Source organism: Lepus europaeus, chromosome 7 (genome assembly GCF_033115175.1).
Source record: "Lepus europaeus isolate LE1 chromosome 7, mLepTim1.pri, whole genome shotgun sequence".
Lineage (NCBI taxonomy): Eukaryota > Metazoa > Chordata > Mammalia > Lagomorpha > Leporidae > Lepus > Lepus europaeus.
The window spans coordinates 50,373,472-50,390,527 of NC_084833.1; the positions used below are offsets into that span (position 1 = coordinate 50,373,472).

At 37.3% G+C, this 17,056-nt stretch overlaps 1 protein-coding gene across 2 annotated transcripts in view; it reads right to left on the minus strand.

The window, feature by feature from the left end:
- Positions 1–21: 21 nt before the first annotated feature.
- PDE3B (phosphodiesterase 3B) overlaps positions 22–17,056 on the minus strand; it is a 206,573-nt gene continuing 189,538 nt past the window's right edge. For both annotated transcript variants that reach the window (XM_062196455.1, XM_062196454.1), the window contains 4 exons: positions 10,800–11,003; positions 8,594–8,755; positions 3,466–3,715; positions 22–2,023 (listed from right to left, as the gene is read on the minus strand). In XM_062196455.1, the coding sequence (XP_062052439.1) occupies positions 1,812–2,023; positions 3,466–3,715; positions 8,594–8,755; positions 10,800–11,003 (828 nt within the window). In that variant the 3' untranslated portion in view covers positions 22–1,811. The remainder of the gene's footprint in view (positions 2,024–3,465; positions 3,716–8,593; positions 8,756–10,799; positions 11,004–17,056) is intronic.

The window sequence follows — 17,056 nt, forward strand, 5'->3', positions numbered from 1 at the left end:
ATACATTATAAGTGCAAACTCTGTAATTACCATTTAAAATTTTATTTGGTAGTATATGGTAAGACCAGTTTACAAATGGTGTGCCAACAGCAGAAAAAAAATGACAGGAAGGAACTCAGCATATTACCAATATAATAAATAAAGCTTTTGATTCACTAAATTTTATGATAAAAAGTGTATAGGATCAAAAATTCCAACACTTCCATATATCATTAATTGATAGCTTTCAGATGAGCCTGATATTCTAGGTAGGTAAGAAATTGCCTGCCAATATTTTACTTTAAAGGATAAATAACACATTAGAAAATTGTCTTTATAGAATTCCAATGATGCAAAATATGATTCAGTCTTCAAAAATGGAAAATATTAGTCTAGCATCCTGCTATCATTTTGACTGCTCTTTATATCTTCAAATATTTAAAACAACAAGGGTACATATTTGCTCCCTAACAAGCTTACAAATATTTAAATATCCATTTTCTTTGCAACCATATTAACTTTGCTATTTATATGCTTTTGTGTGAAATGATTTACCATAATATTTTTACATTAAAAAATTAAATAGGTATTCCCAATCATTTACTTTACCTGAGAAATCAGTTTTATAGATGGGCTCTGAGAATATGGAGTAGTAATGGGTAATTTTCTGTCTTGAGTCAAAAGGAAATAAACTGAAAGATTAATGCCAGTTTTACAGTAATTAAATACATGATACCTAAGTTATTGATCTAAAGATAACCATATGTTCCAATTATTTACTTAATATGCATGTCCTTTAGAGCTCACAATATTTCTTTTGTTTTTATCTGTGATAGGATTAATTTCATTTGAGTTTTGCATTAAGGCAAAAGACAGCTTCTTTTATGTGACTTTAGTCTCAAATTCATTTAAGAAGAGAGAAAATGGTGTTCATTTCATAAAAGGTTAATATTAGGACAAATTTTTTTCTTCTCACAAATCTGCACTGTGTTTACATTAAATGTTTAAAAATACTAATCCTGAGCAAGAGTAAAAAGAAGAACAGTTTTGATTAAAAAATAAAATTCCTTCATTGTTAAACCAAAAGTTTTAAAATTCAACCATAGACCATAAAGTCAATAAGACTGGAATTCAGACTTCTGATGTCCATGGCAAACCTGAACGCTCTGAGTGGAAATAAAACATACATAGTAGATAATACACAACAATAAAAAGCATCAGAAATTGATGCACCTGGATTTTGTTAAATATAACAAAGGTCACTCAGTCCTTCATGGATGAACCTAGCTGGGAGAACAGCACTGAACAGTGTATTGCATTGAGCAGCAATCCCTTACAAGGGTAATGCTGGATTCCTTTTTAGATAGGCACAGACTTTTTTTTTTTTTTTTTTTCAAAATAGTCAAAGGTATAAAATACACATTTGGAAATACAATATGAAACTTGTTTTCATGACAGCAAAAAGTCCAAGCCACTTTGGAACTGAAGTAAGTCACTTGAGTTTTTAGTTCTAGCTAACCCCTACCCATGAAAAAGAAGAGCTCACTACCCTCCCTTCCCCCCTCAAAAAGCAGCATTGTGACCAAGTATTTACACACCAGCAAAGGTTTTAAGTAAGGGCTTGCAACATATTCAAGCCTAGCTCTAAGAATAATTTTGTAGTTCATGTGGTGAAAGTGCATAGGAGTGAGAAACTGTCAGCACAGCAAGGATCCTCTCACAGTATTAAGGCCTGTCCACATGGGAATGGTCATTGGAAAGTCAGCACAGTGAACAGTAGGCAATGACTTCTGACCCTGGGTGCAGCCCAATGGGCTTCTTCAATATGACTTTTATTCAAACTGTTGCTCTTCCTCTTCATCTGCTTCTTCAATGACCTGAATCTCATCTGCTTGAGGTAAGGAAGTATTCTCCACCTGGAGTTTATTACCATCAGTTTTACATTTTTCTTCTTCTTCAATGATCCCCTTCCATATCTTGTGGTTTTCAGTGAGGTTATGCATTAGCTGACAAAATACCCGCCGTCTGCCTTTCCTTTGTGGGTCTGCGAAATATAAAACACACATATCCTAATCATAACAATATGATTAATTCATTAAATATAAATATCTAAGTGCCTACTATATTCTGGATATTTTTAAATTTTATTATTTGAGCACTGGTTTTGAAAATAATGAGTTTAAAAACAACCTTTGTACTATGGAGTTCATATTCTAGTGGAAAGATCTAGACAAGCAAAAAGAAATAAAATATAAGTATGATGGATGGTTTTAAGTGTTTTGGATAAAAATAAAACAGAGAAGGGACTTAAAGAAGATGGAGTGGGAGGAAGGGAGGATAGTTGAAATCTCAAATGAAAATAATAACAATCCAAAGTTAAAAGCTAAGTGTTTAATTTTTTCCCCTTATTTTCATTTATTTGAAAGTCAACTAGCCAGCCAGAGATCTTGCATCCACTGGTTCACCCTGCAAATGCCTACAATAGCCAGATCTGGGCCAGGCTGAAACAAGGAAACTGGAGCCCGATCTGGGTCTCCTGTGTCAGTGATAGGGACCTCACTACTTGATCCATTACCTGCTGCCTCCCAGGGTGGGCACTAATAGGAAGATGGGACTCAGAAGTGGAGCTGGACATGAACACAGACACTCCAATATGGGATATAGGCATCTCAACGTGGATTATAGGCAAACCTTTCTTATATAATGAATTAACCATAATTATTAACATTTTGATGAATATAGTTAATTTTTAGAAGCCATTCAACCTTCCCAAATTGATGCTCTGATGTTAATAGCTTAAAATTATTTTTTACTAAGGTAATCCTAAATATAAGATGTATGTGAGGAGCAGGAATCTTTGTTATCATCCTATACTTGGAAAAAAACACTTAGGTATAATTTAAGCTCTATCTTAAAATATAGAGCAAATAACTGCTTTTATCCATAGTTAAAAGTTATGAATTATTTTCATTTCTCATTTTATACACATTGTATTGTTTAGAGAAAAATGTTATGACAGTTTGGTAACTGAAATTCATAATGTCACAAAACCTGGTTTTCCTTTTACTGCTAGGGAATACATGTTTTCCTTTTCTTCCAAATATTTTGATCCATTTTCTAAGTTTATGAGAGAGCACATTAGTGGGCTGCTTTGGATGTTATGTAGCTGCCTATTGGGCATAAGGTATGTGAGGGGAGGTAAGATAAAAGTGGACTAGCCACTAGGACCCTCCCCTCCACTGATGTTATACGTATACATAAAACCTATCATGCATGCTCAGGGACCTGCTGAAGAGCACTGACTGGAAGAGGTGAAAATAAAATTGCCCATTCTATGACAGTATTAACATTGTACCAAGCATATTCCAGCTACTCGAAACAAATCTGAACGTTTACACAGTTACTCTAGATAGGAATGCTGAATCTATGAGACAGAGATCCAAGTTCAAATTAAGTAGGCATCTACAGTATCCTTGCATTTCTTACTAGGATTCAGATTGTCTTCCATTTCTTCATCATCAGTTTCTAATTCTTCACCATCTTCATCATCACCACTTTCAGTATCATCATCTTCTGTTTCTATCCACTGACCAGGTAGCAAACCAGCAGCATCATAGGAGTTACACAGGGGACCCACTATGTGGGTGATAAAAGATTCCTGAAGTTTTGCTAGTTGAGGAGAGGAACGATCCATGAAAGGACTGATAGGCAGACCAAGATTTGCTTCTTCATCTCCCTGAACATTTTAAAAAGAAAATTATATCTTCAACTGTTGAAAGGACAACCACTGAGCTTTCTCGTTAAAATTATCTTGAGGCTTTTCAAAAAATAGTCTACATGAAAATTACTTTTACAAAGAAACTCCAATGAATCTATTCTATCATTTCAACGGTAAGAATTCCTCTAATATTTGAGAAATCCTACACAAAACTTTAAATTGTTACATTCTGTCAATATCAACCACTATGGTTGATATTTAGTTGACAAGAAAAATACATATGTATCAGTAATTTTACTAAGAACCTCAAAATTCTATGATGTCAAACATACATTCTTTTTCTCCTAGGAGGAAAACCATAGTAATGGAAATATGTTGTTGTATTTGTACCTTAAATGTACAAAGCTAAATTTTGCAAATGCTTTTCAACATCCATTTTTGAATGGCAGAGCGCCCTAATAAATCTAACTCACAAAACTCACTGTGTAAAACAAATAAACCTAGAGGTACTAAAGTTGAAGTGAGGATTGCAGACCCAGAACTCGAACTGCCTGTATTATACCTCTCACCGTGGCTTCTAGAGCTATGGAGGCAATTATTTAAGATCAGAAAGATGTGGTTTCAAGATCTGCTTTTGCCACTTCTTACCCTTGTGTGGTGTTAGACAAACTCTATGCACAACTTTAATCTGTGTAAAATCTGAATAATAATCTAACTTACAGGGTTGCTATGAGGATGAAAGGTGATATTATGTAAAATGTTTAGCACAGTACTAAGCATTCCCCAAAATAGTATTATTAATATTTTAGTTATAGTGTCTGAACTAACTAGGGATGAGTTACTCCCCACAATGCTCCAGTTCTTCAGGCAAGCAATATCTGATGAGCCAGCATAATCCTGATGCAACTATCAGAAACTGTTGCAATGATTAATTTTCCCAAGACTTAAAATCCTCTATGATTTTATCCTCCAAATGGAAGTAAATTATCAATTTTTAAAAAAAGTTGGATTTATTCACAATACTCTGCAATTTCATAGTTGTATTCTAGGAATTTGGCTTTTCTAAGTGTGACACTTAAATGTCTACAGGTATATACAGATAGTATGATTTAAAAAAATGGTTGTCTAAGATCAGAATTTTGTATCCATACCTGAGGAAGCTTAGTATCATGACCAGAATGACAAGAAAGTTTAATACAAGAGTACTTCAGGGGTTTGTAACTACGAAGTTGTATAGTACTGCATATATTCCTACAGACTTACTTCTAAGGGTACAGTTTAAAAACTTACCGTGGGACCCCAAATCCCTTTAAGATGGGTAGTAAAAATACCATCTAAAGTGTTAAAGTGATCAAATGGATAGGATTAAGAGTCTAGTAATAAGAGTCTTCAAAAATTTACAGAAAATGCATTATTATCAAAAACTATACATGTATTTCAAAGTTATTTTGTATCCAAATAAGCTTATTTCTTTGTTAATTATTATTTGAGAACTAAACAGACACAGAGCACAGAGAGAGCTCTCAACTGCTGGTTCACTCCCCAAAGGCCTGCAATGGCCAGGGCTCAGATAAGACAAAAGCTCGTAGACAGGAATTCAATCCAGGACTCCCACATAAGTATAAGAAACTCTATTACTTGAGACATTAGTACTGCCTCCCAGGATCTGTGTTAGCAGGAAGCTAAAGTCAAGAGTCAGCTGGGAATCAAACCCAGACACTTTGATGTGAGATGTGGGCATCTTAACCACTAGGCTAAATGCTTGCTTCTAAACTTATCCATTAATCCCAGTTTCCACAAACTTCTTGAATTTTCATATATGACAGGATATCAGATAACACTCTTCTTCTTTGACATGAATAATGAAACCTACAAAGATTAATGGAAACTGAGATAGTATTATATTGTTTGTGATAGATCTGGATTATGATATGTAACATTTATTAAATACTTATGACAGGGACTAATAACATACATATACCTATGAATTCATTTAATCCTGATAGCAACTTTATATAGTATCATCATCGTTCCTATTTTATCAATAAGGGAATTGAGGAATACAGAAGTTAAATAAGTTACCCAAGATCACATTGCCAATATGGAAGATAAGGCAGGATTCAACTTCAGGCAAACAAAGTTATCTAAATGAATATATCTAAAGTAATTTCATTGAGTTAGTGTAAAATTGAAATATACTATCTTCTTATTATCTTCTTACACAGATAATATAAAGATGGCATTTTACTTAGCATAATATTCCTCTTTTGTGAATACAAGATCTGATGGAGAACTCCAAAGCATAATTCAATTATTTAGAATGAGGATAGGAATATGCAAACTGCAAATTATAATCTTTAAATAACCAGTTAATACCCCCAAATCATGTATTTATCAGACAGTAGTAAAATATTAATAATTTTAAATACTTAGACATTTTCATGAATCCCTAGTACGGTATTCTATAACTTGCAAAACAGAAGAGTTTACATTATTGTGTTGGAATGTTCAACTAAGACAGATAAAAGACACTGCCCATCTATAATACAATCTAGAGGTACGTATATTTGATGACATAGGCTCAACTTCATCTATCCTATTTTCTATTCATATAAAGAAAACCATATAACAAAGGAAGATTCACTTGGTGGGCATCTTGATCTTTACTGATTATTAAAGCTAACAAGGCTGGGCCAGCACCACGGCTCAATAGGCTAATCATCCGCCTGCAGCGCTGGCACCCCCGGGGTTCTAGTCCTGGTCGGGGCGCCAGATTCTCTCCTGGATGCTCCTCTTCCAATCCAGCTCTCTGCTGTGGCCCGGTAGTGCAGTGGAGGATGGCCCAAGTGCTTGGGCCCTGCACCCGCATGGGAGACCAGGAGAAGCACCTAGCTCCCAGCTTCAGATAGGCGCGGCGCGCCGGCCGCAGTGGCCATTGGGGGGTGAACAAACAGAAAAGGAAGACCTTTCTCTCTCTCTCTCTCTCTCTCACTGTCCACTCTGCCTGTCAAAAGAGAAAAAAAAAAAAAGAGGAAAAAAAAGCTAACAAGGCTGAAAAATGCAATTCCAAAGTCAAGAAGGTGCATTTGATATTTTGAACATAATGAAACATTAAGATAGTGGAGAGATCAGTGTTCTTCCCACATTGTAGGGAAGCTCAAAGCTTAAGTAAAAAAAAAAAAGGCACTGATTCTGCAAAGTGGTAGGATTATTTGAAAGTCATGATTTTTAAAGATATGAGAAAAGAAAACATATTTGTATCTTTATGTTCCTGAAAACTACTAAGTAGCTACTATGTCCCATTTTTAGACATCTGTGTTTAAAACATTTTATTAAAATACCAAGAAATGCATTTAAGTGTACAGATCAACTATTATTTTGTCATCTGATCATTCTTAAAACCAACACCCAAATTAAGAGCAAAGCATTACTAGTACCCCAAGAGTCCTCACTATTCCTACCTCACTATTTACTTTTTTTACTTTTTTTGTGAAACAAGAGTACATTATCATGTACATAGTATGACTCAGTGAAGCAATATTTATAACTATATATCAAATTATCTGACATCCACAAAATTTTCATCCTTTCTCTATATATTAACTACCACAAATAAGAGGAAACACACATCTACAACCAACTGATCATTGGCAAATGAAGTAAAATCACTCCCTGCAGAAAGGAAAGTCTCTTCAGCAAATGGTGTTGGAAAAATTTGTTTTCCACATGCTGAAATTTGAAACAAAACCCATATGTTACATCTTATACAAAATTCAACTTTTATTGGATCATGGATCTAAACTTGAAACCTGAAACTATCAAATTACTAGAGGAGAGCATAGAGAAAATGCTGCAAGATATTGATCTGTACAAACACTTCTTGGATAAGACCCAGAAGTATAGGCAATAAAAGCAAAAATGGACATATGGGATTATATCAAGTTAAAAAGCTTCTGCACAGCAAAGAAAACAGTAAAGTGAAGAGGCAAACAATAGAATGGGAAAATATTTACAAACTATGCATCTGATAAAGGATGAATATCCAGAATACATAAAGAGCTCAAAAAACTCAACAACAATAATCAACCCATTAAGAAATGGGCAAGGGATATGAACAGGCATTTTTCAAAGGAGGAAATACAAATGGCCAACAGATCCATGAAAAAATTCTCAGGATCACTAGCCATCGGGGAAATGCAAATAAAATCCACAGTGAGTATCACTTCTTCCCAGTTAAAATGGCTATCACAAGATCAAAACATAACAAATGCTGGTGAGGATGTGGAGAAATAGGTACATTAATACACTGTTGGTAGAGTGTAAACTGATACAAGCATTATGGAAGGCATTATGGAGATTTCTCAGAAAACTAGGGCCACCATATGGTCCAGCTATCCCACTCTTGAGGATATAACCACAGGGAATGAAATCAGCATGTGAAAGAGTTACCTTCATTCTCTTGTTTATAGAAGTTCAATTCAAAATAGGTAAGATGGAAATAAGCTAGCCTAGTTGATATTTCTATAGCATGGTGGTTACTCTTTCTACAGGAGGGTTGGAAACAGGTTGATAATCTCTTAAATACATTCTGAGCATACCCTGAATCACTTAAAAATCTTTTCATCTGAATTGAAATTATTCTAATTAGAGATTCTCAAGGTTGAAAGGGACCTCAAGAGTACATTGAACACATTCCACTATTTTTCGTTGTTTGAAATTTTAGCAGCAAAAGTAAACAGATGAGAAAATGCTAAGAACCAGAGAAAATGCAATAATTTCTAACATTTTTGTCAAGTAACTCAGATTTCAAACATTTTGTATAGCTATTCAAATCTCAAACAGAAGTGTCTTCACATGGAAGTTCCTAAAAATCCCAAATCTCAGGTTTCAACTTACCTGCTCATAAAATTCATTGACAATGCCTTCGGTCCATTTCAAATGCAAGTCCCGAACTTTAGCTGGGCCATTTATATCTGCCAGTTTGATGCACACCTGGCATACTAAGAGGCGATCACTTTCACTATTCCATTCTATACCATTACTATTTACATCATTGGCCTATTTTGGAAAAACAGAATTATTTTAGATTCTGAGGGCATGTGAACTTTTTTAAAAAAAAATTGTTGTTTTGTTTCTGTCAAATATCTTTAAACAATTTTCTGTCCAAATGACAGAAACTTCAGTAAATGCTTCTTTTAATCAGTTTTGCCACAAGATGGGCTTCAGGGTTAAATTCCCTTTTGAAGTGTCACTATAATTTTGTTTAATGGGAACATAGCTTTCTAAAAACATATATCAAACTTTGGGTTTCAATATTTGTGATAGCCAAAGACAATCATAATTTATCTGTACATACATATATGTGTTATGTATATGAATATATATCTAATATAAATCAATCATTGAACTTTCTATTTCAAAAAAGAACACTTAAGGAACTAAGGAGAAGTTCGCTCTAAGTACAAAAGGTAAAGTTACATACTCAGAGGAACCTGGGTCTTAGGTCTTAGAAGCTGACGTTTATATTTTAAATCCTGACTTTAAATTTTAACTTAGTAATTCAGTGTACAATACCGGAAACATAATTTAACAGATCTAAATCTAACTTTCTTCATATATGAAATAGGAAAAGTGATACCTAATGATTTAGCCACATTGCTATGAGCACTAATAAATAAAAAATACCAGCTCCTAATAAATGAAAAATGCACAGTTCATTAATAAATGAAAAATGCCAGTTCCTAATAAATATTAACTAATATTGTTATTTAAATACATGGTAATTATCATTATTTGTTGGGCAAATTAGTATGCCTTTCAAGAACTCAATTCTCCTTTTGTAAAAAATGAAGAGACTGGACCAGATCATAACTTTCGACTTTTAGTGTGATGGCTTTTTTTTGTGGTACCAAATTTTTCTGCCAAAAAATAATTTATGTAGAACACCAGCACAAAGAATATTTAAAAGGAGAACTCTTTTGATTAATAACTAGATGGGTGGTCTAGAGGCCAACTCATGTGGTGTTTTCCTAAGAGACTTTAAAACAGCAGCCTCTGAGGAACACAGATTCAATGGTATTGATTTAGATCACTTTTCACCTATAAAAGGTGACTTAAGCACTTACATGAATTCTTATTAAATAAAACTAAAAGTGAATAGATCTATACAGCTACTAAATAATATTAAAAGCATGCTATTTTCTCATCCATTTTTATAAGTATTTTATTAAAATTATGACTGCAATACATATATGGATCTCCTTCCAGGAAGTTATATCTAGTACTTCTTTGTTAACAGTTGCTTTATCTAGAAGACACACCTTCCTTTAATTCATAAAAGTCATTATGAAAACAGAAGTTTCCTACTAGCCAAAAAGGAGGCATCCTTCCCTCAGGAATCTAAAGCAGTGGTTCTCAATTTTTTTTCACCCCAAATGTCTGAATGAGAGAACACACTTCATTTGTACCACTATCATTCTAGGTCAGTGATTATTGATCCCCTAGTGAATGTGAGTTCTTTGTAGAGGAGGACTTTGATCTTTCTTCATTTTTCCCTAGCACAATGACTGCACATATTGGGCAATCCCAATAAACAAACAGTTGTTGAATGAATTAATTATTCTCAAGTAGAAATGGGTACTTATGCCCCCTAACAGCCAGTTAAATAACCACTAATATTAAAAAAGCTTAGTATGTATGGCAGAGTAAGCATATTGGCTTCTTGGAAATATATCCTAAATTTCATATAATGACTTACTTGGCACGGTGCACAACTTTATCCAATCTTCCTATAAAATCTTTTGACATAACTAATTGGTTTGTCACTATGTGAAAAGTCACAATGACATTATGTGAAAAGTCACAATGACATTAAGTCTGTGTGTCAACAGGAAACACAGCAAGCAACTGTATTTTAGGACACTGTACCATAACAATATATGTACATAAAAATAAAAATATAGGTACATGTTATTTTTATATAGATTATGTATTGTCACTTTATGAGCAGCAGTAATCCTAACATTTATAAACATCTTTTATCAGTAACACTGACCGCAATGATTTTCATATTTTAAACCAGGTACTAATTTGCAAAACAAACCTTGGCATTAAATTCAGCAAGGAAATCAAAATGTTTTTTAAGATCTGTGGCAAGAATTGCCTCGATAACTAAAAAACGAAAGCGTTTGAATTCCACGTGATCAAGATTAAGAAGGAAGTTGTATTCTGGACGAGAAAGATACAGATTCCAAGCTGATGCAGCATGATGATTTTCCAGAACAGATCTGTCATTGTACAGAACTGCCTAAAAAGAAATAAAGAAAAATGAAGCAGTCATCTCAAAGATATTAAACTTCAATAATTAATAAAATTAGGAGCAGTTTGGAAGTATAAAAAAATGAGTTCCTATTATATATCAGATGTTACCAAGTATTTTAGTTAACATCTGTAAAAAAAAAGGGAGGGCTGTGATAATTTTATAAATGAGTAAATTGAAGTACAAAGAATTTTAAGGTACACTTTTCCTTCTACAGCAAGTAAATGATTATTTGTCTTCTTCTTTGAAAATACCATGCTGCCTCCCTAAAGATGTAAAGTTGGTATTTTGAAGTCTATTTTGCTCCATCTTTGAACCTTCTAGATAAAGCTTCTGTTATTAAAGTCAAAAGGGAGCTACAGTAGGGGTAGGGTTACATTTCTGTTCTTTTTTTATTATTATTATTATTATTTTTTTTTGACAGGCAGAGTGGATAGTGAGAGAGAGAGACAGAGAGAAAGGTCTTCCTTTTCCGTTGGTTCACCCTCCAATGGCCGCCGCAGTTGGCGCGCTGCGGCCGGCGCACCGCGCTGATCCGATGGCAGGAGCCAGGGGCTTATCCTGGTCTCCCATGGGGTGCAGGACCCAAGCACTTGGGCCATCCTCCACTGCACTCCCTGGCCACAGCAGAGAGCTGGCCTGGAAGAGGGGCAACCGGGACAGAATCCGGTGCCCCGACCAGGACTAGAACCCGGAGTGCCGGCGCTGCAAGGCGAAGGATTAGCCTGTTGAGCCGCGGCGCTGGCCACATTTCTGTTCTTTAGTCAGTATGAAGGTAAATGGGTAGTGACTTTAGAAAAGGGTGCAATATTATCCAGGGTAAGTCAGAAATTTGCACATCTGAGAAAGAAATATCCTGAACTGTCATTCTGACATGATGCCTGAGAGTCGGAGAGAAGTATGGGAAAGGTAGAAGCATAAATCCTCTGGTTCAGTATAGAATTATTCACTTATTCTCTATCATTCTGATGGAATATCCTAAGGTGCCTTCTCAGCACACCAGGAAATTGGGATTCAGATTTAAAACCATTGGAATAGACATTTTCTAAAGCCCTTTCCACCTTTAAAAATTAATCACCTGGGGCCGGCGCCGTGGCTTAACAGGCTAATCCTACGCCTTGCGGCGCCGGCACACTGGGTTCTAGTCCCGGTTGGGGTGCCGGATTCTATCCCGGTTGCCCCTCTTCCTGGCCAGCTCTCTGCTATGGCCCGGGAAGGCAGTGGAGGATGGCCCAGGTTCTTGGGCTCTGCACCTGCATGGGAGACCAGGAGAAGCACCTGGCTCCTGGCTTCGGATCAGCGAGATGCACCGGCCGCAGCGGCCATTGGTAGGTGAACCAACGGAAAAGGAAGACCTTTCTCTCTGTCTCTCTCTCTCACTATCCACTCTGCCTGTCAAAAAAAAAAAAAAAAAAGAATTTAATCACCTGGGGCCAGCACTGTCATGCAGCAGGTTAAGTTTATGCTTGTGAGAAAATAGGATGAAAGCTTAAGTCTCAGCTGTTCAACTTCCAATCCAACTTCCTGCTAATACACCTGTGAAGGCAGTGGAGGACACCTCAAGCATTTAGGTACCTACCACCCATGTGTCAGACTCAGATGGAGTTCTTGGTTCCTGGCTTTGGTCTAGTTCAGACCTGGCTATTGCAGCCATTTGGGAAGTAAACCAGAGGATAGAAAATCTTGCTCTCTCTGTCTCTGTCTCTCTCCCTCTCTTTGTCACCCTGTCTTTCAAATAACTAAATAAATAACTTTTAATAAAAATTAAGAAATTATAAAAGTTATTAAAGAAATAATTATTAAAAGAATGTTCACAGCCAAACTGTGCCAAAGTCCAGGAATAAAAATAGAACTTCTGCCCCTGTTTACATGGAACTTATTGTCTAATGAGAAACAATGATGAAAAAGAAAAGGGATGAAATCTTGAGTAAGATGCTTATTCTAAAGGTTTAATTTAGTTAAAAATATTTGTTAAAATTCACTATAGCTTGGGGCCATCACTGTGGCTCACTTGGTTAATCCTCTGCCTGTGGTACTGGCATCCCATATGGGTGCCGGGTTCTAGTCCCGGTTGCTCCTCTTCTAGTCCAGCTCTCTGCTGTGGCCCGGGGAGGCAGTGGAGGATGGCCCAAGTGCTTGGGCCCCTGCACCCACAAGGGAGACCAGGAAGAAGCACCTGGCTCCAGGCTTCGGGTCAGCGCAGTGCCGGCCATGGCGGCCAATGGAGGGAGACCTTTCTCTCTGTCTCTCTCTCTCTCTGTCTATAACTCTACCTGTCAAATAAAAAAAATTCACTATAGCTTATGATTTAAACTTTGAAAATAGTCTATAGAAAGGCATTTCATATGAATCTCAATATGTCTTTCAAACATCATCAATCCCAAAGACAAAGTTTTAAAGACTCCCTAAGGAGTGAATTTTTGCTAAATAGTCACTAATAAATGTTCAAATCTGATGAAAACTGACAAACTATCAGCATAGCTATCTGTTCCAGAAGAAGTAATCCAACTCCCAACACAATTGAACACAATGAATGTATGTCCTGTGAAGTTAGCTGACTTAAACTCTCAGCTAGTGGTGAGATTAGCTCAATAAAAGAAATGAGGGTCGGCGCTGTGGCTCAACAGGCTAATCCTCCGCCTAGCAGGCCAGCACACCGGGTTCTAGTCCTGGTCGGGGTGCCAGATTCTGTCCCGGTTGCCCCTCCTCCAGGCCAGCTCTCTGCTATGGCCCGGGAAGGCAGTGGAGGATGGCCCAAGTAGTTGGGCCCTGCACCCCATGGGAGACCAGAAGAAGCACCTGGCTCCTGCCTTTGGATCAGCGCAGTGCGCCGGCCGCAGTGTGCTGGCCGCGGCAGTCATTGGAGGGTGAACCAACAACAAAGGAAGACCTTTCTCTCTGTCTCTCTCTCACTGTCCACTCTGTCAAAAATAAAAAAATAAATTAAAAAAAAATAAAAAAAAGAAATGAGTAAATTCTAAATTTCTTCACCATTCAGATCACCTTTTAAATTACCAAATAAATAAAAAGGAGGGGGGCAAAAATCTGAATCAGCATTACAACCCAGATTACAATCCCCAAAATGGAATGACATCAAAGACATGATGAAGATGAAAATGAAAATGGATGGGAAAAGGTGAAGTCAGTGCATAAAAAGGAAAAACACAAGTGAAAAGTAAGTGGAAGCGATCCCTTGCAGGATAGCAACAAGCCCATTAGTTCATGGCTGAGTGGAGCAATAAGTAGGATGCACGTGCCAATTCTACTTAAAAAGAATGCTGAAGGTAGCATACAGAAAAACAGAACAAGCTTAAATTTAGTGAGAAATACACTTCTGGCAAAACAGGTAAAGCCACAGCTACTTTTTACAGAGGGCTCTTAAACGTAGAGAAGGGGTTGGCGCCGCGGCTCACTAGGCTAATCCTCCGCCTGCAGCGCCAGCACCCCAGGTTCTAGTCCTGGTTGGGGTGCCGGATTCTGTCCCAGTTGCTCCTCTTCCAGTCCAGCTCTCTGCTGTGGCCTGGGAGTGCAGTGGAGGATGACCCAGGTCCTTGGGCCCTGTACTCGCATGGGAGACTGGGAGGAAGCACCTGGCTCCTGGCTTCGGATCAGCACAGCTCACTGGCCACAACACACCAACTTGGGGGGGTGAACCAACAAAAAAAGGAAGACCTTTCTCTCTGTCTCTCTCTCTCTCTCTCACTGTCTAACTCTGTCCATCAAAAAAAAAAAAAAAAAAGTAGAGAAGGAAGACAGTGCCCTGCTATTTACAGCTGCAGTAAACTAACATCCTTTGACTTTATACCTTCCTACCTACCTTCTCTGGCTGTAGATCCTTTCTTTCTCACCAAAGGCAGCTATGAGGATTCTTCAAAAAGTTTATGGAAAAATGGATATTATATAGAAAAACAATGGGGCCGGTGCTGTGGTGCAGTGGTGCAGTGGGTTAAAGCCCCAGACTGCAGCGCCAGCATCCCTTATGGGCGCTGGTTTGAGTCCCAGCTATTCCACTTCCAGTCCAGCTCCCTGCTAATGCGCCTGGAAAAGCAGCAGAGGTTGGCCCAAGTCTTTGGGTCCCTGCACCTACATGGGTGCCCCGGAGGAATCTCCTGGCTCCTTCCCTAGAATCAGCTCCAGCCTAGCCATTGCAGCCATTTGGGGAGCGAACCAGTGGATGGAAGACCTTTCTCTCTCTCTCTCTCTCTCTCTCTCTCTCTCTCTCTCTCTCTTTCTCTCTGTGTGTCTGTATGTGTGTGTGTGTCTACCTCTCTCTGTAACTCTTCCAAATAAAAGAAATTTAAAAATCTAAAAAAAAGACTCAGCAACTTTAGATAGCTGAGAAATGCTGCTTCTTTAAGAATGAAAAAAAAAAAGAAAAACTATACATGTACTTCAAAAATTTTCATACCAAAATAAACATCTTCTCAATTCTACTATTAACTCTTTTTAAAAAGATTTATTTATTTATTTAAGAGGTAGAGCTACAATCAGAGAGAGGGAGAAACAGACAGAAAGGTCCTTCATCTGCTGGTTCCCTCCCTAGATGGCCGCAATGGTTGGAGCTAAGCCGATCTGAAGCCAGGAGCCAGGAACTTCTTTCAGGTCTCCAATGCAGGTGCAGGGGACCAAGCATCTGAGCCATTTTCTACTCCTTCCCAGGCCATAGGCAGAGAACCTGATCAGAAGAAGAACAGCTGGGACATGAACCCAGTGCCCATATGGGATGCTGGCACCACAGGCAGAGGCCTAGCCCACTAGCCATGGTGCCAACTTCTCCATTAACTTTTTGAAATATTCTTTACATCTATAATTTCTCAAAGCAAATCAGCTGGTTTTTTATTTTATTTTATTTTTTTATTTGAGAGGTAGAGTGACAGACAGAGAGGGAGAGACAGAGAAAAAGGTCTTCCATTTGCTGGTTCACTCCCCCAAAATGTTAGCAGTGGCCAGAGCTGAGCTGATCCCAAGCCAAGAGGCAGGAGCTTCTTCCAGGTCTCTCAGAGAGGTACAAGGGCCCATGCACTTGGGCCATCTTCCACTGCCTTCCCAGGCCATAAGCACAGAGCTGGATCAGAAGAGGAGCAGCCAGGACCTGAACTCATGCTCAAATAGAATGCCAGCACCATAAGCAGAGGCTCAGCCTACTATACCACAGCACCTGCTGCATCAGTTGAACTTAAACATTTTCACCCTCTGAATAGGAAAGACCTGGAAAAGGGTTTAATGCAAATTGGAAGAATGTTACAACAAATAGTAAAACCCTTTGGTAAATATGAGCAAGGGAAGAAAAAGGGAAAGCCCATCAGGTATATAAAAGATTAAACAAAGCAAGAATTTTAAAAATCTCGACAAATGTCCCCCTTTTGAAATACAAGAAATAGAAGAAAACACTAAAAATACTGATGTTGAAGTCATTAGATTAAAGTACTTCAGTTTTTCTGGGAAGTGAAAAAAACTTGGATAAAAAGGTGGCTCACTATATATTCTCAACTGCAAAAGTTCTGTAGAATTAGAAAACAAATTAAGTGCTACAGAAAACAAAGCAGCTAATTTTTTAAAGAAATACAAGTCATCTTGATGAGTAGCTGTCATCTTGGAATTCCTTTATCCTAGAAGTTCTGGGTTTAATCTATTACTACGAGTAATCCCATATCTCTCTTAGTTTACCACCCATATTTTGCTGCCCCATTTTAGGTGACTGTCTCAGAAGGGATGGGACATGATTTTTTTTTTAATTAGTTTATCTGAAAATCTCTTTATTTTGCTCCATGCCCAATGTTAGTTTAGCTGATTACAGAACTCTAGCTTGAAAACAACACTCATATATCAGCATTTTCTATCTCTTTCCCAGTTTTACCTGTTTCTTAGAATATATGTCTTAATCTCTCTCTTCCCCTCTCCTCCCTCTCCCTCCCCACTACCACCTCTTTCTGACACACATTTAGTTTTTTTTTTTTTGCTTTATGAAAATTTAAGTTCAATGACAGCAGAATTTTCCCCAATTTTATCTAATAACAATGTTAAAATAGTGTGATGTGCAC